General features: G+C 39.8%; 1 protein-coding gene across 3 annotated transcripts in view; it reads left to right on the top strand.

The window, feature by feature from the left end:
- The window catches only part of LOC105493093 (NEDD4 E3 ubiquitin protein ligase), a 167428-nt gene extending 144815 nt beyond the window's left edge, over positions 1-22613 (top strand). The window contains exons 16-29 of one of the 3 annotated variants that reach the window (XM_071066808.1): positions 221-275; positions 366-424; positions 1747-1812; positions 6963-7192; positions 8535-8656; positions 8744-8814; positions 10634-10729; positions 11058-11131; positions 11389-11449; positions 15083-15142; positions 15225-15332; positions 16270-16366; positions 18760-18832; positions 19378-22593. In XM_071066808.1, coding sequence (XP_070922909.1) covers positions 221-275; positions 366-424; positions 1747-1812; positions 6963-7192; positions 8535-8656; positions 8744-8814; positions 10634-10729; positions 11058-11131; positions 11389-11449; positions 15083-15142; positions 15225-15332; positions 16270-16366; positions 18760-18832; positions 19378-19480 — 1275 coding nt within the window. In that variant the 3' untranslated portion in view covers positions 19481-22593. Of the gene's footprint in view, positions 1-220; positions 276-365; positions 425-1746; positions 1813-6962; positions 7193-8534; positions 8657-8743; positions 8815-10633; positions 10730-11057; positions 11132-11388; positions 11450-15082; positions 15143-15224; positions 15333-16269; positions 16367-18759; positions 18833-19377 lie in introns of all 3 variants that reach the window. The other 2 variants (XM_071066806.1, XM_071066807.1) reach the window with 2 other exon arrangements.
- The last annotated feature ends 449 nt before the right edge of the window (positions 22614-23062 follow it).

A 23062-nucleotide genomic window follows, 5' to 3' on the forward strand; every position in this document is an offset into this window, starting at 1 on the left:
GAGCTTGCAGTGAGCCAAGATAGCGCCACTGCACTCCAGCCTGGGTGAAAGAGCAAGACTCCATCTCAAAAAAATAAAAATAAAATAAAAAATTTAAAAAGGTTGATACCTTCTAAGAATCGAATGGAATATGCAAGTTAACCATACAACCAGTGCTGTTTTTCTATCCATTCATCTAAAACCCTATCCTAACATAATTGAAATATATTCTTCATTATAGCCAGGATGGGAAGAGAGAACTCACACAGATGGAAGAATCTTCTACATAAATCACAGTATGTGCAATGCAATTTTTCGTTATGTTATTTTTTGTAATAAATTTTATCTGTGAGAAAGTACACCATTTTTCTTTTTCTTCCCTTCAGATATAAAAAGAACACAATGGGAAGATCCTCGGTTGCAGAATGTAGCAATAACTGGACCAGTAAGTCTCTCTGTGCTGATGTGCTCTGATGGGACTGTCCCCTCACCTGTCTCTTCAAAAGCAGATACTCAAGGGCATAACCCTACAGGCATTGAGAGGAAAGCACATTGGCCATTCTGTCTCCTCTCCCCCATTTCCCATACTCCAAGTCTCAGTTATTTGAAAAGATTCTATGACGTCATTATCTTTACCCTATGCAATAGCAGTGGGAGACAGGTGAGCCAGACAGTCGGAATGCTAAGGCAGTGTGGGCTGCTGAGCTCAGGTGGGTGCCTGCCACTGTCTGAACAAGAATGTTGACAGTCCTCTACAAATCAGAGAGGAGCAGAGTGTATCCAGATGAGGAAGCAGCAGCACCCTATCCACTCCAGGGTCATTCTTAAATTTTTTTATAGAAATCAGGCCAGGCTCACACCTGTAATCCCAGCACTTTGGGGGAGGCCAAGGCAGGTGGATCACCTGAGGTCAGGAGTTCAAGACTGGCCTGGCCAATATGGTGAAACCCTGTCTCTACTAAAAATGCAAAAAATATTAGTTAGGCATGGTAGCAGACACCTGTAGTCCAGCTACTTGGGAGGCCAAGGCAGGAGAATCACCTGAACCCAGGAGGCGGAGGTTGCGGTGAACTGAGAGATTGCACCACCACATTCTAGCCTGGGTGACAGAGCGAGACTCCATCTCAAAAAAAAGAAAAAGAAAAAGAAATCATTGTAAATGCCCAGTATGTAAGACACATCCACACTTAAGTACAAATATTACCATATATGATAACTGTAGTCAGATAGGAAAATTATTATCCTTTTTTATAGCTGCTTCTTCCATTTTATTCAGATTTTGTTTTCTAATTCATAAAAATAAAACTGAAGATACCTTTTTTTTATTACTATTTACTATCTCAACATGTAGTCCTTTAATGGCTCAAAAAGGCAATTCCTTGGAGTTCAAGGAAAAAGTACGCTTTTCACATTGCCTGTTTAATGGAGAAATCACTTTGAAAGTCTCTTTAGAAATGGAAATTTTTGTTTCTAGTATTTCTCTACCTGGAAGAAATTTCCTATTTCTGGCATGCTGCATTTTGAGAATATTGCATAATGAAAATTACAGCCATAGGAATTGCTGAATATAATTTTGTCTTAAACAGAGAAATTAAATATTTTAAAGTTTTGTATTTGTTTTTCTTCTAATTAAACTTTTCTTTCCAAATATTTTTCTTTTCATGCCTTTAACTTATGTTCATAAAATACCCTGCCGGGAACTTTAAAAATTGTTCCAGAATAAAAACAACCTAAACTTCTTTATTTTTCCAAAATTTCCCATTAAAGGCAGTGCCCTACTCCAGGGATTACAAAAGAAAGTATGAGTTCTTCCGAAGAAAGTTGAAGAAGCAGGTTAGTGATGTTTGTGATAAATACTTGAGTCATCAATATATAGATGGAAAGTAATGGGAAATTTTGTTTAAAGTAATAATTTGTTCTATATTTGTAACAACTGAGTGAACAGTTTTTCATAGAGAAAGGATGGTTATTTTTTGTGTAGCTGTGATATATCACTACAGACCACTGATTATTTTATGTCTTTATTTTGTAAGATATTTTATAATATAGAAAAATGGCATTTAAAGTTTGCTTTCCAGAGCTCTAACCTGATGTATCCTTGTGGGGTTTATGGGGCTTGATCTTTGTAGAACCTGAGCAAGAGTGGCTCAGGAAATTATCTTCTGGCATAGTCTTTGACTCTGTTGGAGGAGTCTGGATTTGTTTTATGACTTTGTTGTTTTCTAGCGGTAGTCATTCATTCTCTACACCTTCAAATGTAATGTCTCTGCATAATTTAAAAATACAATCATGAGTGGAACTGTGCTCTTGTGACTTGTCTCCGTATGCTTATCAGTTATGTTCAGTACACTTTTTCCCATCACCACAAATGCAATATGTTTGGAACTAAACTCATCATCTGGCCATCTATTTCATTTCTGTTGGTGTCTGCTAGTTTTAGTGCCTCTTACTTGCTCATCCTGTCCTCCTCTGCCTGCAGTTTAGGAATACTACCACTAGGTGGCCATATTGGGTTATACTTTCTTGCATTCTAAGCCAGAAGCTGGCTTTCACAAAGATTCAAGATGGTGGGTCGGCTACCTCCGATTTTCACCCAGATTTTTAACAAAAATAAAACATGATAGTTTTTTTAGTGTAAACATTTTATGCCCTAATAAAATCCTTAAATATCATCAACTTTCTAAACTCATTTTTAAAGATAATTTTGTGGGCCAGGCGCAGTGGCTCACACCTGTAATCCCAGCGCTTCGGGAGGTTGAGGCGGGTGGATCACTTGAGGTCAGGAGTTCCAGACCAGCCTGGCCAACACGGTCAGACCCCCGTCTCTACTAAAAATACAAAAATTAGCTGGGTGTGATGTTACCCGCCTGTAATCCTGGCTACTCGGGAGGCTGAGGCAGGAGAACCGCTTGAACCAGGTAGGCAGAGGTTGCAGTGAGCTCAGATCACTTCACTGCACTCCAGCCTGGGCAACAGAGTGAGACCCTGTCTCAAAGAAAAAGAAAAAAGAAAAGATAACATTGTGTCAAAATTTCCCTGGAAATTTGTTTTCTACTTCTAGACTTTGGGATTTTAAATATTTGCTGATTCATTGTTCTGGTAAATATTTTCATTCTTAATGAGAATATGCTGGAGGAATAGAAGCACTAGCTTCTCCATTTGCCACTCTAAGTGGTTGAAACATGTTGTAGTATCTAATTGTTAATGTCTTCCAGGCGGCAGGAGATGGGAGGCAATGCCATTACAGGCCACAAAATACAAAAAAAAAAAAAGATAAAAGCAATTATATTTGTTGATCTCTCACTGCATACCAGGCATTCTTCTTAGAAGTTTACATATGTTATTCATTTAATGTCTACAATAACTCTGTAAGGAAGGGACTACTATTACATTTCACAGATGAGGAAACTGAGGCACAGAGAATAGGTAATGTGATCAAGTCCCATGGTTATTAAGTAGAAAAGCTAAGTGGTCTAGCTCCAGATCCCATGTTCCTAAGCAACATGACATATCATATTGGTGACTAAGAGAATTAAGAGAGAAATTAATTAATTTGTATGGAAATTACCCAGAATGCAACAAAGGTAGGTAAAGGAATAAACATATAAAAGAAAGGGTAAAGACATGAAGTCGGCCAGGCGCGGTGGCTCACGCTTGTAATCCCAGCACTTTAGGAGGCCGAGGCGGGTGGATCACAAGGTCAGGAGATTGAGATCATTCTGGCTAACACAGTGGAACCCTGTCCCTACTGAAAATACAAGAAATTAGCCGGGCGAGGTGGCGGACGCCTGTAGTCCCAGCTACTCAGGAGGTTGAGACAGGAGAATGGCGTGAACCCAGAAGGCGGGGCTTGCAGTGAGCCGAGATCATGCCACTGCACTCCAGCCTGGGCGACAGAATGAGACTGTCTCAAAAAATAATAATAAATAAAATAAAATAAAAGGACATGAAGTCACTCCAGAAGGAGGGGACCAATATCATAAGGAGGAGAAGGATAAGAATATGAATTCTCAACATTAATAAAAAAGCCCAAGCAATATTTTAAAAATAAAATCTGTATCTAGACACATCATAGCAAAAGAGCAGAACACTTAGAATGTAAGAACGTGTAGCACCAAAACAGAGAGAAAGAATATTAAAAACACCAGGTGCAGTGGCTCATGCCCGTAAACCCAGCACTTTGGGAGGCTGAGGCAGGAGGATTACTTGAGCTCAGGAGTTCAAAGCTGCACTGAGCTATAATCATGCCACTGCACTCCAGCCTGGATGACAGAGCAGTACTCTGTCTCAAAAAAAAAAAAAAAAGAAAAGAAAAAAGAAAAATTAAAAACCGGTGCTTGAAAGCCATGCACTGTCTTTAACCTTTTCCTCTTCCTTATTCTCAACATCTTGTAGTTAGGAATAATGATGGCTAATAATTACCATATGCCAGATACTGTGTAAGCATTTTTAATGCATTATTCCATTAAGTCTTGAAACAACTCCATGTGGATAGCTATCATTATTATTATCCCTATTTTATGGATGAGGAAATTAATCCTTAGAAAAGACATGTAACCTGTCCAAAGTCTCACTCCTAACGAATGGTGGAGTCAAGATTTGAACGCAGGGCCAGATTTCAGAATGCATGCACTTGTCTACTACTCAGTTCAAACACTCAAGTTTCTCCTGTAACCCTCTCTTCTTCCACTACCATTGCTCCTTCACAGGTCCCTCTATCTTCTCTCACTGAGCTATTCCAGGGATCTTTAACTGACCAGTGTACCTCTTGTTTCTCCTCCTTAAAACCACCCTTTACACCCTGTCCTGTCAGCTTCTGAGAACGCAGCGATCTGACCATGTGGCTTTCCTACTCAGAAACTCTCTTCTCATCTGCATTCACACTGTCCACCCTCTGCTCCCAGACTGCTTTGTCACATTTTTTCGCTATAATCCCTGCTTTCTTTCCCTTCCTCTCTCTTCTTCTCCTTCTGTACCCTGTAGGTATTAAATATATCAGACCCCTCATGTATGCTGTTCCTCCATCCTTCCCTCCCTTTCTCTCTGTCTAAAGACTTCCTCTCAAAGCCGCCTTGATTGCCTCATTTGAAGTCAATAGCTCAGTCTTTTATGCCCTGCAGAACATTGCTTCCATCTCTTATCATCAGCAATTGTCCTCCTATTTTAAGTCTCAGAATTAGCAGCATTTACACTTGTTTTTCACATATGCACCAGATGAGAAACTCCTTGAGGAAGCAACGACATCTTACCCTGTGTTTTTATTCTTTTTATTCCCCATCGTTGGCCCTACTACAATACCACCTGGCCCAAGTAGGCCTTTGATAAATGCTTACCTGCAGCTCCCTAGTATCCAGTCTAAAGTTACTTTTCTGCAAGCTTACCATTTTTTTAGTGACATAAGCAGTATAATAAACTGCTCATATCATGCTTATATTGCTTATATCAACTGCTTATATTATTATGTTTCTATAGGGCTTTCCATTTTCCCTAAATAGAGAATGAAATTGATTTTTTTCCCTTAGAGCTAACCTTCTTTTTTGGAGGTGACAGAATGTTGATGGCATGTTTTCTCTTACTGGTTTCCCGTGGAAATTTGCCCACGAAGTACTGAGGAATAAAATATTTAGATATATCTTTTGTAAAATGTACAAAAAGGTCTGCCTAAAGCATAGTTGTGTACATTTGTCACATAAGCAAAGAATGTACAAAAGATTAGTGAGGCAATGTAGCTCCATTAATTAAGAGTACAGACTCAGGAGCTAACACTTTCTTAAGTTGTCTTCTTCAGTTTTATATGTAAAATGAAGACAATAAGAATAGCTTTTGCATAGTGTTGTTTTAAAGTTAAATGAGTTAATCTACCATTCCAGGGGACCCATGCCTCGCAGTATTAGTCCGTTTTCATGCTGCTGATAAAGACATACCCGAGACCAGGCAATTTACAAAAGAGGTTTGTTGGACCTACAGTTCCACATGGCTAGGGAGGCCTCACAATCATGGCAGAAGGCAAGGAAGAGCAAGTCACATCTTACGTGGATGGCAGCAGGCAAAGAGAGAGCTTGTGCATAGAAACCATTAGATTTCATGAGACCCATTCACTATCACGAGAACAGTGCGGGGAAAGACCCGCCCCCATAATTCAATCACCTCCCACCGGGTTCTTCCCACGCCACATGGGAATTGTGGGAGTTACAATTCAAGATGAGATTTGGGTAGGATCACAGCCAAAACATATCACTGGCACAGTCTGTAAACGTCACCATCTGTTAATGAGTGAAGGAAGATAGACTCCAGGGAGGAAAGTAGAGGTAGGGAAAACCCTGAACAGACAGGCAGGCAACAGCTAGCAGGCAGTGGCTATCCTACAGGTCACAGAACGGTGTTCATTGGAACTTAATATGAAAAGGACTATTAATGAAATGCCTTCATGGGGGTATTACCATCACCATCAGTAGCTTCTTTAGGCTGGGTGCCATGGCTCACTCATGCCTATAATCTCAGCACTTTGGGAGGCCAAAGCGGGAGGATTGCTTGAACTTAGGAGTATGAGACCAGCCTGGGCAACATGGCAAGACCTCAGAAACTTAAAAAATTAGCCAGGCATGATGGCACGCGCCTATGGTCCAGTTACTTAGGAAGCGGAGGCAAGAGGATCACTTGAGTCCATGAGGTCAAGGCTGCAGTAAGCCATGTTCACGCCACTGCACTCCAGCCTGGATTACAGAGCTGTCTCCAAAAACCAAAAAGCTTCCTCAGATATAAAGAAGTCTATATTACTAAGTAATTAGAGAAAATGCAGGAACTCTCTCATACCGTAGAGGAAACCAAGACAATATACCTAGTTGTGTTTTCCCTGAGTATATTACGTAAGGAAAAAGAGACTTGGACACAGGGTGTAGAGGGAATGTTATAACTTTATGAGAGAGATGTTTGTGATTATGTTGAACTGATTTAAACAGTAAGTCTCTCCTCTGGATTTTCAGAATGACATTCCAAACAAATTTGAAATGAAACTTCGCCGAGCAACTGTTCTTGAGGACTCTTACCGGAGAATTATGGGTGTCAAGAGGGCAGACTTCCTCAAGGCTCGACTGTGGATTGAGTTTGATGGTGAAAAGGGATTGGATTATGGAGGAGTCGCCAGAGAATGGTTCTTTCTGATCTCAAAGGAAATGTTTAACCCTTATTATGGGTTGTTTGAATATTCTGCTACGTAAGTACCTTTACAATGATTATAGGCAGAAAAAGAAAAATCACTGCTTTAAAAGTAAGAGTCAAATGATACAAGGAAAATATATGTCATGCCTGAAAAGGGCAATTTTAACTAATGTTGCTTCAGAAGTGACTTTTTTTAAAGTTGTGGTGAAATACACATTACATAAAATTTACCGTTTTAGGCCAGGCGCGGTGGCTCTTGCCTGTAATCCCAGCACTTTGGGAGGCCAAGGCGGGCGGATCATGAGGTCAGGAGATCGAGACCATCCTGGCTAACACAGTGAAACCCCATCTCTACTACAACTACAAAAAAAATTAGCCGGGCGTGGTGGTGGGCACCTGTAGTCCCAGCTATTTGGGAGGCTGAGGCAGGAGAATGGCATGAACCTGGGAGGCAGAGCTTGCAGTGAGCCGAGATCGCATCACTGGACTCCAGCCTGGGTGACAGTGCGAGACTCCGTCTCAAAAAAAAAAAAAATTACTGTCTTAACCATTTTAAATATACAATTTAGAGTCATTACATACATTCTATTGTTGTGCTGCCATCACCACCATCCAACTCTAGAACTTTTTCATCTTCCCAAAATGAAACTCCGTACCCAGTAAGCACTTGCTCCCCATTCCCTGGCAGCCACCATTCTGCTTTCTGTCCCTGTAAATTTGACTCCTCTGGGTACCTCACATAAGTGGAATCATTCAATATTTGTCTTTTTGTGACCAGCTCATTTCACTTGGCATGATGTCTTCAGGGTTCATCCATGTTGTAGCATGTATCAGAATGTCCTTCCTTTTTAAGGCTGAATAATATTCCATTATTTTTGCATATAATGCTTTGTTTAGGCCAGGCGCGGTGGCTCACGCCTGTAATCCTAGCACTTTGGGAGGCCGAGGCAAGTGGATCACAAGGCCAGGAGTTCAAGACAAGCCTGGCCAACATAGTGAAACCCTGTCTCTACTAAAAATACAAAAATTAACCAGGCGTGGTGGTGGGCACCTCTAATCCCAGCTACTTGGGAGGCTGAGACAGGGAAATCACTTGAACCTGGGAGGCGGAGGTTGCAGTGAGCTGAGACCATGTCGTTGCACTCCAGCCTGGGGAACAGAGCAAGACTCCATCTCGAAAACAAACAAACAAAACTTTGTTTATGCATTCATCTGCCAAGGACATTTGGGTTATTTCCACTTTTTGACAGAAATTACTATTTTTAAAACCATTAAATTCAGTGGAGGAATGTGGTTCTAACAGTAGTAAACAACTCTTAAAAGAGGAAGATTATTTATAATTATTTGTCATATTCAAGTGTTTCAAATGAAGTATTTAAATGGGGTTGTCTTTACAGGGACAATTATACCCTACAGATAAATCCAAACTCTGGATTGTGTAATGAAGATCACCTATCTTACTTCAAGTTTATTGGTCGGGTAGCTGGAATGGCAGTGTATCATGGCAAACTGTTGGATGGTTAGTATTAAGTATAAACTTTTACAATGTAATTACCTGTTGTCTTTCACTTGGTAATCATCCTAAATGTATTTGGTTTTTTGCAAGGTTTTTTCATCCGCCCATTTTACAAGATGATGCTTCACAAACCAATAACCCTTCATGATATGGAATCTGTGGTATGTCTTTTTCACTTATAGTTTAGACAAAGTATAATTTAATAAGTAACTTGAGCATTTTGAGGAATTTGCTTTTAATGACATGGAAATTAATATATTATGTTTCAAAATACAAATTAACTTTTTCCTCAACATTTTATTAGGAAAATTTTCTAACGTTTAATAAAGATGGAAGTATTTTACCCCGCACACTTGTATATCCACTACTCACAATTGGTTTTTTCTAGATTTACTGTATCACATACTTGTCTGTCTATCCATCAGCCTATCTTAGTTTCTTCATGCATTTCAGAGTAAGTTATAGATAACAGTAAACATCCCACTAAATACTTCAATAGGTTGTACAAGTTATGTGTCTTTGGAATCAGTATTTGCATTACGATCTTTTATGATGAATTTGCATGTGTGTGTGTGTGTATATATATATATATATATATATATTTTTTTTTTTTTTTTTGAGACAGAGTCTCGCTGTGTTGCCAAGCTGGAGTGCAGTGGCGTGATCTCGGCTCACTGCAACCTCCGCTTCCCAGGTTCAAGCAATTCTCTGCCTCAGCCTCCCGAGTAGCTGGGACTATGGGTGCGCGTCACCTCGCCCAGCTAATTTTTGTATTTTTAGTAGAGATGGGGTTTCGTGTTTGCCAGGATGGTCTCCATCTTTTGACCCCATGATCCACCCGCCTTGGCCTCCCAAAGTGCTGGGATTACAGGCGTGAGCCACTGCGCCCGACCATATGGTGTATATTTTTTAAATGGCAGTCGAAAGGCAAAGCGTTATGGTTAGGCTCCTAGAAAAAAACAGAAGCCCAAGGATTAAACCCCTGACTGTAGCCATGTTGTTTCCTGTGCTGCTGAATAGCCTCACACGATGTGTGTACACATGAATTCTAGGACATCTTCCTTAGTACCAAGTTCATTTTTTATTTTCTTATTACATATTAACAGCACAAATAGTGTGCTTCTTTATAAATCGTAAGATTGCACGGTTATTTGAGTTGGTTCATTGAGCTTCTATATTTATTTAGAGATTTTTCTTTAACTCGGGCTGGGTATAAACAATGGCCTCCTCATAGCTACTTAAACATTTCACACACAGTGCCGGACACAGGGGTGCGCAACTGTAATCCCAGCACTTTGGTAGGCTGAGGCATGTGGAACTTGAGGTCAAGAGTTTGAGACCAGCCTGGCCAACATGGTGATAGCCTGTCTCTACAAAAAATACAAAAATTAGCCGGGTGTCGTGGTGCATGCCTGTAGTCCCGGCTACTCAGGAGGCTGAAGTAGGACAATCACTTGAGCCAAGGAGGTCGAGGCTGCAGTGAGCCACAATCACCCCACTGCATTCCAACCTGAGGGACAGAGCAAGACCCTGTCTCAAAAAAAAAAAAAAAAAAATTAAATTAAAAAATAAAAATAAAACATTATAGTCACGTAGGCATATGAGGAATGTGCTAAGTGCTCCTGGATATCCAAAGCCAAAAGTTAGGTTTTATCTGAAAACTTCTGTATTCATTCCTTTAACTGGATGATACAATCTGTACCTCCACTGCTTCCACATAAACATAGATTCTGAACTTTTCAGTAGGCACCACTTGATTGATTGATTGACTGGTGCATTTTTACTCTTGCCCTTACCATCCATCTCTTTTTGTAATACACACACATACACACATACATTTTTGTTTATGTGTGTAAGTAAAGGATGTCCATCTGACCTCTCATCTTTTACCCAATTACTCAGCCCCTCTACATATTGTTTTTTTGCAATTTCAGGTGTGTTATATGTACAAATTTTAAATACGTAATTTTTCCCATCTAGGATAGTGAATATTACAATTCCCTAAGATGGATTCTTGAAAATGACCCAACAGAATTGGACCTCAGGTTTATCATAGATGAAGAACTTTTCGGACAGGTTTGTTAATTTTGATCAGTTAAAATGGCACATAAATTGTGAAACAAATGTTTCGATGTTAATATGTACACTGAATACATTCCTAGGCTCTGTTTTTACATTTATTTTCCAGTAACAAAAACTGTCTCTCAGCAAGAATTTGTGCTTTCTTTAACATTTGACTCATTCTATATTTATTTTAGTAAAACTAATATTTTAAGTTTTCTTAGCTTTTAACTTGTGACTGGACTTAATTTAAAACACCAGGTTTCTTGTATAACTACAATATGTATACTTTTAAAATTTTTCTCAGTAAAATAACATATCAAGTTATTGTGTTTAATTTTAGACACACCAACATGAGCTGAAAAATGGTGGATCAGAAATAGTTGTCACCAATAAGAACAAAAAGGAATATATTTAGTAAGTATTTTGCTAATAATTATTTTATGGGATATAAGTTTGTACTTTACTCCAAAAAGACTCCGCTTACCATCTTTCTCTGTCCCCTTGGCCAGAATCTCAGTGTTCTTTTTCTCTATGTCAATGCAGTAGCGAGCACTCATATTCAGCCTTTGCACTGGGCTCAGCTAGCCTTTAGTTTTTGTTTCTAACTAGAATAATTGTGACTCAGAATTTTGTCTTGGTTCATGTGAAAATGAAATGTTGTTTCTTTTTAGTCTTGTAATACAATGGCGATTTGTAAACCGAATCCAGAAGCAAATGGCTGCTTTTAAAGAGGTATTCGTTTTCTTTTATTTGCTCTTCCGTAATTTCATAGTATAACCCATAAGTTTCTTTTTTTAATTATTATACTTTAAGTTCTAGGGTACATGTGCACAATGTGCAGGTTTGTTACATATGTATACATGTGCCATGTTGGTGTGCTGGACCCATAAGTTTCAAATATTGGGCCTCATCACTTCTGAGAAAAATAAGTGTATGGCTTGTTTTGTGAAATCATTCTAAATTATATTTTTATATTAACTAAATATTTCATTCAGTCATTCAAGAAGTCTAGACAATAAACATTGACAGGTCCCCTTTCCCCCAAGCCTTTTCCCTATTCCATTCCTTTCACCTTAGGACAGCAAAAGAACGAGAGTGCTTTAGGCGTAGTATAACATATTGTCTGTTTTTCTAAATAGGATCACCTTAGACATTTTGTTTTGTGACTTACTTACTTCTTTTTTTTTTTTTTTTGAGACAGAGTCTCACTCTGTCACCCAGATTGAAATGCAGCGGCCTGATCTCGGCTCACTGCAACCTGTACCTCCCAGCTTCAAGCGATTCTCCTGCCTCAGCCTCCCGAGTAGCTGGGATTACAGGTGCCCGCCACCACGCCCAGCTAATTTTTGTATTTTTAGTACACACAGGGTTTCACCATGTTGGTCAAACTGATCTCGAACTCCGGACCTCAAGTGATCCACCCGCCTTGGCCTCCCAAAGTGCTGGGATTATAGGCATAAGCCACCGCACTCGACCTACTTTCTTCTTTTACCAGATATTTATTGGGGATATTTACATGTGAAAACATATAGCTGCCTTTCTTTGTGGCTATATTTTATTCAGAATATAAATTAGTAAGTTACTTAAAATTTCCCCAATTGGTAGACAGATTGTCAGAGCACTCATTTCTTAAGATAATTTACAATCTTCTGTTAAATAAGTATCTGGCTGGGCGTGGTGGTTTATGCCTATAATCCCAACACTTGAGGAGGATGAGGTGGGAGGACTGCTTGAGCCCAGAGTTTGAGACCAGCATGGACAATATAGGGAGACCTTATCTCTATAAAAAATTTAAAATTAGGCTGGGCACGGTGGCTCATGCCTGTAATCCCAGCACTTTGGGAGGCCGAGTTCTGGTGGATTGCCTCAGGTCAGGAGTTTGAGACCAGTCTGGCCAACATGGTGAAACCCCATCTCTACTAAAAATACAAAGAAATTAGTCGGACGTGGTGGCGTGCACCTGCAGTCCCAGCTACTCGGGAGGCTGAGGCAGGGGAATTGCTTGAACCCGAGAGGCAGAGGTTGCACTGAGCTGAGATCACGCCACTGCACTCCAGCCTGGACAATGGAGCGAGACTTAGTCTCAGAAAAAAAAAAAAAAAAAAAAGAGCTTGGTGTCATGGCATGTGCGTATGGTCACAGCTACTTGGGAGGCTGAGGCTAGAGAATCACTTGAGCCTTGGAAGTCGAGGCTACAGTGAGCTATGAGCTATGATGGCACCACTGCACTCCAGTCTGGGCTACAGAGTGAAACCTTGTCTCTAAAGAGTGTGTGCGTGTGTGTGTGTGTGTGTGTGTGTGTGTGTGTGTGATCACATACTTTTTCATAAATTCCGTATTGAGTACTATGTGTATGGTGCTGTACGAGGCCAAAAGACATAAGTCCTGCTCTTAAGGGATGTATGATGTAAAGAGAGAAAAGAACAGAGGCAAGCATAAAGTGCTAGGTGAGCAGAGAAGAGTGCAAACCAGGGAGGGGCAAAGGAAGGGACAAAGAAGGACTAGAGGGATTGGCCAACCATGGAGAAGAGGGAAATGCAGTTCTAGCAGGAGCAGCGTATGTGAAGTCTGGCAGTAAGGTAGGCTGTACCCACAGGCAGTTGAGTATGCTGGGTGAGAGAATGCAAGACGGAAACAGTCAGCCTGCAGAGCTAACAGACCAGCTTATACAGGGCCTGTGTGTGAAGCGGTAGAGTTTGGAGTTTTCTCTGAATTTCAGTGAGGGGGAAGGAAGGTAGCATTAAAGGCTATTAACCAGTAAGACACCAAGATTCAATTTATGTTTTAGATCATTCTGGAAGTGCCATGTAGAGCGAGTTAGAGGAGAGCAAGACTAGCAGCAGAGACTTCCCAGCAGAGTTGGGAAAGGGCTACATAATCTTGGTGAGAAATGGTAAGGAATTAAGGGAATGGTGAGGGAGTTGAGACAGGAATGGGAAGGGAATGAAGATAGTGGTGGTGGTCAGAGCTTCATGTGCATTTGAATGGCATTCAGAAAGGGAGACTTCAAGGATAGAGATGTATGGATTTGGGGCTCATTTGCCTACGTATAGTGAAGCTGCGAACTTGATACGATGGAAAATGTGAAAGGGCAGTGAAAGTGGATGGCCTGACATGTGGAGAGAGAACTGGGAACACCAGCATCTTAACTGTTGTTTTGAATGGATGGTTTATGAATGGACAGGTTAGGGCATGGGAGAAAAAAGAAAAAAAAACAAAAAACAGGAGACTGTAAAGGAAATAAGGAAAATAACAAAGGCAGACAGAAAGATATCAAGAGCAGAGAGAGTTTCAATAGCAAAGATGGTTTTAATCATATCATACTGCAAAGAAGTCAAATATGATAAGGAATTGAATGTGTTTATTAGATATAGCTGCAAAGCCGTCTTTGACTTTTTCCAGAACAATTTCAAGGAAGCTGTAGTATAGAAGTCCGATTGCAGTGGGTTGAGTGTTAGATGGGAGGTGAGTGAATGGATATGCTAAGTGCATAACACTGTCAAGAACTTGCCTGTGAAGGGAAAAAGAGGGTCATTAGTTTTGTTTTTGTTTTTTTGTTTGTTTGTTTGCTTTAAAGGTAGATATGACTTGAGCAAATTCAAATGCATACAGAGTGAGCCAATAAAGAGAAAGAGATCTAGTGAGATGACCTCCCTGCGGAGCAGGTGAAGCACAGGTGCAGGCCTAGCCTGAAAGAAGAGGTGGCACTTCTGTCTTCCACTGCGGCGGGAAGGAGGCCATGATGGGTGTTGGTGATGGTTGGGACACAGGGATGCAGAAGCTTGAGGGAGTTCCATCATGCATAATTGCCTCTGTTTTCCCTCAAATAGAACTTACACTTACCTACGGTAGAGAAGGGGTGATGTGGAGGCTTGAGAAGGATGGCAAATTTGTTTTTTGTTGTTGTTCTTGTTGTTTTGAGACAGGATCTCACTTTGTCGCCAAGACTGGAATACCTCAGCCTCCCCAGTAGCTGGGACTACAGGTTTACACCACCATGCCTGGCTAATTTTTGTATTTTTTTGTGGAGACGGTGTTTCACCATGTTTCCCAGGCTAGTCTCAAATTCCTTGAGTCAAGCAGTCCGCCCACCTCAGCCTCCCAAAGTGCTGGGATTACAGGCATAAGCCACCGCACCTGGCCACAGGAAGTTTTTAAAATAGCCACTTTCAGGAATAAATGAGAGAACAGACTGTGCACATGTACATTTTCTGGCCAATATTGAGATCTCAGTGAAGAGCCCGTGATTGTGTAGCGGTAGAAACTTGTGTGTCTGTGGGATTCCTCCAGTGGCACCCGGAAGCTGAAGCATAGGAAAGGCCATTGGCCCTGCCCGTCAGGTTTTTAAATACATCTTTTTTCTAGGGATTCTTTGAACTAATACCACAGGATCTCATCAAAATTTTTGATGAAAATGAACTAGAGGTAAGACATAACATTTTATGTTGAAACAGAAAATTTTGAACCTATTATTTTCCTTGTTTATAATTTGACATTTCTTACGTAGCTTCTTATGTGTGGACTGGGAGATGTCGATGTGAATGACTGGAGGGAACATACAAAGTATAAAAATGGCTACAGTGCAAATCATCAGGTTATACAGTGGTTTTGGAAGGTAATTTGAAACTTCTATTTTCGTAAATTACTTTTTGATAGATTGAATCATATTTAAGTCAACTCTTGATTAACTATACTGGTGGATTACATTTAACTGACACAGAAAAATATAGAGACCAGCAAAAATGATCTTTGATTTTGTACCGTATACATGCACCTTCTGGGTCTATAACCATTACTAGGTAAGTAAAATGTTCAGAAGGTAGTAAGTGGAATGACAGGCTGAGACAGGCACTTAGTTTTCTACTAAAGTAGGGACTCTGAAAGAACTTGTAATAACCTACAGGGTATTCCTAGGGACTCCTGAGTGGCTCTTTTAAAATGTCTCATAGAGAAATGTGTATGCCATTCAATAATATTAATATAATGTGTTTTTTGAGATGGAGTCTCGCTCTGTCTTCCAGGCTGGAGTGCAATGGTGCTATCTCAGCTCACTGCCACCTCCGCCTCCCATGTTCAAGCAATTCTCTTGCCTCAGCTTCCCGAGTAGCTGGGATTACAAGCATGCACCACCATGCCTGGTTAATTTTTTTGTATTTTTAGTAGAGACGGGTTTCACCATATTGGCCAGGCTGGTCTCAAACTCCTGACCTCAAGTGATCCGCCCACCTCAGCCTCCCAAAGTGCTGGGATTATAGGCATGAGCCACTGCGCCCAGCATATAAGTTTTAAAAGTCATGAGTCATATCTCAAGAGAAATTTTGTTACTTCATTAGGTTATAATCCCATTCTAAAAAGTTGCCATGTAGCCTTACAAATAAAGTTTTCAAGAACTTTATAACCCACCCATAAATAAAAATTTAACTAAAAGAAACATCCACATCTAGTAAGGGATTGTTACTATTCTAGCTAAATTCTGATAGCTTATGTTTCAGGATAATTTGTTTACCTTTTTCCCAGTGCTGTTCCCTAAATGATGTTTTTATCTTATTCAGGCTGTTTTAATGATGGATTCAGAAAAAAGAATAAGATTACTTCAGTTTGTCACTGGCACATCTCGGGTGCCTATGAATGGATTTGCTGAACTATATGGTAAGGATTTTCCATAGATCATTAAAAAAAATGGAGTGATGCCTATTGTCTTTTTCATGGCTGATGAATCCTCACGCTTCCATCATTTACTAACATTTAGCTTAATTTTAAAAAGAATTAAGATTTTGAAAGTGATATCATTAGAGACACTAGAGTAGGCTAAAATATATTTGCACCTTCGAATCAGATAATAAAGGGGAAAACTGGAAACATCAAATGACTTGAGTCACTTTCCCTTCTTTAACTTCAGATTCTATGCCCCGTGTGCGTCAGTTACAGAAAAAGCATTACCTTGGCCGGGAGGGGTGGCTCACACCTGTAATCCTAGCACTTTGGGAGGCCGAGGCAGGCAGATCACTTGAGGTCAGGAGTTCAAGACGAGCCTGGCCAACACAGTGAAACCCCATCTCTACCCAAAAATACAAATATTAGCTGAGCTTGGTGGTGTGCACCTGTAGTCCCAGCTACTCGGGAGGCTGAGGCAGGAGAATTGCTTGAACCCGGGAGGCGGAGGTTGCAGTGAGCCGAGATTGCACCACTGTAGTTCAGCCTGGGTGACAGACTGAGACCCTGTCTCAAAAAAATGAAAAAGCATTACTTCTCATGTGATAGTTCAGGATAGCATTTGAAGTTTCACAGAATGTCACTAAGTGTATTCAAGTTGAATACCTTTAGGGAAATGCTGGACTAAACAAAGTTAAATGGATTTCTTCAGGACTTGTGTAGAACCTTTACTGTTAGAAGAAAACAAAAGCATTGTTTCCCAAACTTATTTGATCATGAAATCTTTTTTTTTTTTTTTTTTTTTTTTTTGCCTTTTAAGATAGGGGTAGAGAATCTCGTTAGGCTACTATTTTTCATTTCCTGGGGGGAGCACCGGGACTGGGGAGAAGAGTGCCCATATCTCTTGATTTTTAGAATAGTTAATGCAGTTTTCAGTAAAGTAAGATTCTGTGTATTCTATCAAATTATTTTTCAGTTGATGTACAAAACTGGAGGTGTGTTTTGTTTAAAAGTGCCGTTTCTGATGTAGATTGCAGCAACTTTTCTCACATTGATTCATATTCTGTTTATTGGAATGATATTTACTTGCTTTTAAGGATACCAAGAATCCAAGAATAAATCTTTTAGAAAGGATGTAGCTGAAGTGGGAACCCTACTCAGAACAACGAGTAAGATTAGGATTGTCCTGGGGATTAGAAGTCGGGACTGCTGCCTAGGAAATCGCTAAGCTGAATTTGTTGTGCAAATAGAAGCTGACCATCTGATGGGATAGCTAAACCCTTTCTTCATGGCAAATCTGGTCAGCTTGCCAAGCCTCATTAATGTGTGTTTGCAGAACTGATCAAGCAGCTGCTACTTCTTTACCTAGAGTAACCACTCAAAAGTGGTTAGCTTTGCCACTGACCAATTCAGTCATTCTTTGCCTAATTGGACTTCATAGCCTCTTTCTTTTTCGTGGTTTCACCTGATTCCCCTTCCTCTCTCTTCTCTGCCTTAACCAGTTGGTAGTGAAAAATAAAGGCAGGGCAAACAAATGCCCCTTTCCGTCTCTGGCCTCTCTTCCCTCTTTTATGTAACCCAGCCCTATAACCATCTACTGATTTCATGCACTGTTTGAAATTTGGGGCAGATATGCCACACATAGAGCCAGAGTTGTTTGTGTTAGAATATAAAGTCAAATTCTTATGTATTTATAGAAATAAGTTGTTTCAAAATGTTAAAATTACAATATTAGATAGCCAATAAAAAGTATGTTAAGTTGGCTAGGTGCAGTAGCTCATGCCTGTAATCCCAACATTTTGGGAGGCCGAAGCAGGCAGATCACCTGAGGTCAGGCGTTCAAGACCAGCCTGGCCAACATGGTGAAACCCCGTGTCTACTAAAAATACAAAAATTAGCTGGGTGTGGTGGCACGCACCTGGAATCCCAGCTACTTGGGAGGCTGAGGCACAAGAATCATTTGCACCTAGGAGGCGGAGGTTGCAGTGAGCCGAGATCATGCCATTGTACTTCAGCCTGGGTGACAGAGTGAATGGCTTGTGGCCAGGAGTTCAAGACCAGCCTGGGCAACATAGTGAGACCCTCATCTCTACAAAGTGAATTTTTTTTAAAGTTAGCCAGGCGTGGTGGTGCACACCTGTAGTCCTGACTACTCAGGAGGCTAAAGCAAGAGGATCATTTGAGCGCAGGAGCTTGAGGCTATAGTGAGCTTGAATCATACCCTTGCACTCCAGCCTGGGTGACAGAGGGATACCCGATCTCTAAAATATAAATAAATAAACAAACCAGATTAGTTCCCTGTGTGTGTAGGTTCTACACTAGAAAAAGTTTCCATATGCCTGAAGATCCCTGTAGAGAGTAAATGAAACCAAATAAATTCTTCCTTATAGGTTCAAACGGACCACAGTCATTTACAGTTGAACAGTGGGGTACTCCTGAAAAGCTGCCAAGAGCTCATACCTGGTAAGCAGTTGTTTGGACCTTGATAGAACGAAGCCTATCACTCAGAGAGTGAGGTTCCTCTGACTGTTAGTCTAGCTACAGCAGGGCTAGTCTCCTCTGTGTTATGTCGGTGGCAGGTATGGATTAGGGGTAAGGAGGAGTTGGTGACACTAACCCAACAAACGTGTGTTTTGTTACCAAGTCAGCCCGGGCTTGAAGTCCAGGTAGCTGAAGATCAAAGAGATCCATCTAAACTGAGTGCTGAGTGATGGGCTGTCCCAAGAGGGGCTAGAACATTCCATTTTGGAGGTTGAAATGGCAGAGGAACTCAGACATTTGGAAGATGTGGTGGGGGCAGGACTCCACAAGGAGTCATGCAGAGTATCCATGTCCAGAACCCAGTCCTACATCTTACTTCTACCCCTGGTGAAAAGACGTATTTTGGTGGTGGTGGCACATACTCATCATGAATAGCAGCGTTGCTCTGTTTGCCGCTATTTCAGTGTCTTTCAGTGGTACCTGCTTTTTCAGTGTCTTTCATAACCAGTTCCTCTCTCTTCTTCCAGTTTTAATCGCCTGGACCTGCCACCTTATGAATCATTTGAAGAATTATGGGATAAACTTCAGATGGCAATTGAAAACACACAGGGCTTTGATGGAGTTGATTAGATCACAAATAACGATCTATAGTGTTTTCACTGCCATAGTTTTATAACCAAAATCTTGACTTAAAATTTTCCAGGGAACTACTAAAACGTGGCCACTGATTCTTCCCAGATCTTGAAGAAAATCATATAAAAAGCATTTGAAGAAATATATGACAACTTATTTTCAATCACTTTTAAATAATGTGTTGCATTTACACAGTTGTTTCATTCTGTCCTTAGAGTTAAGTGCCTGCCTAAAGCCAGGTACCACCACGCCTGGCTTTAGAGTTCACGCAATAGGATATAAGTCCTGTATGACTTAGTGAATTTTGTCCTTAACATTTACCTCTTGTATAGTATCTGCCAGGCAGTTTTTTCTTAAACTACTGAGATGATAACTGTGAAATATTTGTGATAAGTGTCATGTGTGAAAAGTTTGATGCATTTTGAGATGGAAAACTGAAATTTGAAAAAAGAAATACTTTACTATTGAGTAAACTACAATATATTTAGTGCTACTTGCAGCTATTTATTATTTTGTACACCTGCCTTACGCACCTTACTGCCTAGATTTTTGGAAAAAAACCTTGGAAAGTGTGTTACCTATATTTCCAGCCAACTCACAGAAAAACTGTTTACTTCTTCACTTTCAAAGTATTTGGCTTTTGTTAATATGCAGTTTTTACTAAACAGGTGGTTCATAAGACATGTGAAGCAAATCCATATTTGCAATGGGTAAAAAGTATTAAAGCCTTTTTCTCTTGCCTGCATATCCTCTTGACCATTGGCATGGTCATCACTTTTTCATTTTAGTGTAGTTAGAAGAATTCCTTCTTCAAACATTAAAGATCCACAGAGCAGTATTTCCAAGTATGCCTTGAAGAACTAAATGAAGTGGATAGCACTTGCCTTTACTAGACATTCTTTACACTTGTACAATTATGTAGTAAATGTATGTTTACAGGGTTTATTATGTTTACAGATTAAGCTAATTTCTGTAGTCGCCTTTTTATATTTTTAGTATCACTCTAGTAAAAAAAACCAAATGATTTGTTTAAAGTAACCAAAGAGTTGTTATAATGCATCATTTGCATTAAATGTGTTACTATTTCTTATGCCTTTTAAAAATACTGTTTACAATGAAGACAATGTTTTTATTACAAATCCAGAACTCTCTAGGCAAAATGCTACAGTTCGGATCTTCCTTTAACCAAACTCAAGTACATAAAGACCATGTGCATGTATTCATCAGATATTTATTGAATGCCGCGTGCATAGCGCTGTGCTGTGCTCTGGGGGAAGAGCTGTCAGCTTCAGAGAAGCTGAGTCCTGATCCTCAAGGAATTTGCAGATGTGTCGATGAATTTGTAAAACAATCAAAAGTAGGGGTAAGCAGAATAAGGCAAAAGGGAAAGTGTTCCAGGTTCCAGCACACCTGCAAAGATAAAGTATGCCAAGACTGTATTTATATTTCATACTTACATTGTTTCATCCTTATATTGGAATGATTATATAGAAAATGCTCTTAAAAAGATTAAACCTATTTCCCAGTATGGTATCTTGGTGATTTAGGAATAATTGTAAATATATGTTGTGAATCTTCTTAAATATATATATATATACACCCTGTGAGAACTGTAAAAAGTACCTTGGTTCTTGGTTTAAGTTTGTTGGGGTATAACATCATGAGTACTCATTAGCACCTGATAGAAATCTGAAATACGACAGTAGCAAAAGCACTTTCTGCTTTCCAAACACCGCATCATCAGCATGGTTTAGGGGAAGCAATTCACAGATTAACGTACCCTGCGTTTTGTCTTCACCATTGTCAACCAGCAGTCAAAGATGAGCGCCAGGTATAGTCCTGGTTTGATCTCTTACCAGCCATGTGAACTGAAGCAGCTTACTTAACCTCTCTGGATTCATATTTCTTCGTCTGTCAAATGAGAATAATCATGCCCACCCTCAATGTCATGCCAGATTGTCATAAGTTCCAGACAGATGAGAAAGCAAAAAGTACTTTGTAAAGTGTTATACAATCAGAAGGTGCTTTGTGCTGACCGTCAGATTGTGTCAAGTCAGGTGTGCAAATTGACCACACTCCCAAAGAATCATTTAAAAGTAAAGTGACTTCTAAGAGACAAGGAAGTAGGAGCATATCTGATATTAAATATATAAATAAATATAGATACACATGTGTATATCTGTATATGGATCTTACCATCATAATTCATTTTCTTCGTATCAGCAAAGTAATAGTAATGTGGGCCAATGCATTTTGGAAATGTCCTCATTATGTAAAATGGAATGTGAAAATTATTTTTGTTTAAAAAGGATTTTGCTGCAATTATTTAAATATTATGTTTGTGAAGTATCTAAGCATGAGAAAATACAAAGCTTTCTTTTTAACTGGCTGATACTCATTTGGATGATTCTGTGACTCATAGAACACGGTGTTAATGAGACCAGACTCACTGCCACCAGTCCCCAGCTGCAGACCGTCATCCCCTTCGTCTCCCACTGGGGGCTCATGGTCCGGAAGGAATGTGTATCAAGCAACACAGGCCGTTATCCCATATAGAAAAGTGTCTCAAATGCATTCTACTGCTGGACAGTCAGTAGGATCATTTTCATAAAGCAAGGACATCATGTGTTTCTAGAAATTATAAGCATATAACTTTAACCTACAATCTCTAATTAAAAAATTGTAACATAAAATTGTATTACAAATACATTTCATCAGAACTTAAATTTAAATGGTGTTTATTTTAGGTTTTTATTTATAATACTGAAGTTATTCCATATAAGTATCAAGTTAAACACAATTCATTTTGATTACAAACTGTTTGACTTTTTAAAATCTTCTGATATGGTAAATATATGTATCAAGATTGATGTATCGAAATTTATTGCACACTTTAAAGTATAAAATCACTTTTTAAAATCTTGAATCCACAAATAAAGTTTATTCTGATTAAAAAATAAAAATAAAAACACAGCTGTGGTTCATTATAAAATAGGAAGTGTTTCCAAGTCAGTATGCTGGGTGATGTCTTCTGGTCTAGTTCCTTACAGCAACATGTTAAATTCTCAATGCAATCCTAAACTTATTATCTGATGAACCAACATGATTATAAACTCTCAACCACAGATAATCAATTTCCACTTTACAAAAAGGTCATATTGCGTAAGTCTGGTTGTTAGTGAAATATCCAGAAGATAAAATTAACAGTTAAAAATGGACTGGATTTCAGGCACCTTGCTGCTCATCAGAGAAGCCAGTCTTGTAGCCAACCACTATTTATAACATTTCTATGAGAAAAAGAGTTCGAGTGTTAATTCAGAACGAAGTGTCTTTTCCTCCTTCCTCTCAGGCATGAGAATTAGTTTCCCAGTTAGAAGGGAGTCCACTCCCACCCACTCAAGCCAGCCTGGGAAGGTGCTGTTCCAGCCCCACGTTTCTGCCACAATCGAGACCATAGCTTTTAATTCGGGGGGCTCAGGCCATGGCCCTCTGCTTCCACCCTTCGTGTTCTAGACAGCTTGGACAGCAGCTAACCCACACCATGCCCCACTTGTACAAGAAGTCCTTGTTTTGCTGTCC

This window comes from Macaca nemestrina, chromosome 7, assembly GCF_043159975.1.
Source record: "Macaca nemestrina isolate mMacNem1 chromosome 7, mMacNem.hap1, whole genome shotgun sequence".
NCBI lineage: Eukaryota > Metazoa > Chordata > Mammalia > Primates > Cercopithecidae > Macaca > Macaca nemestrina.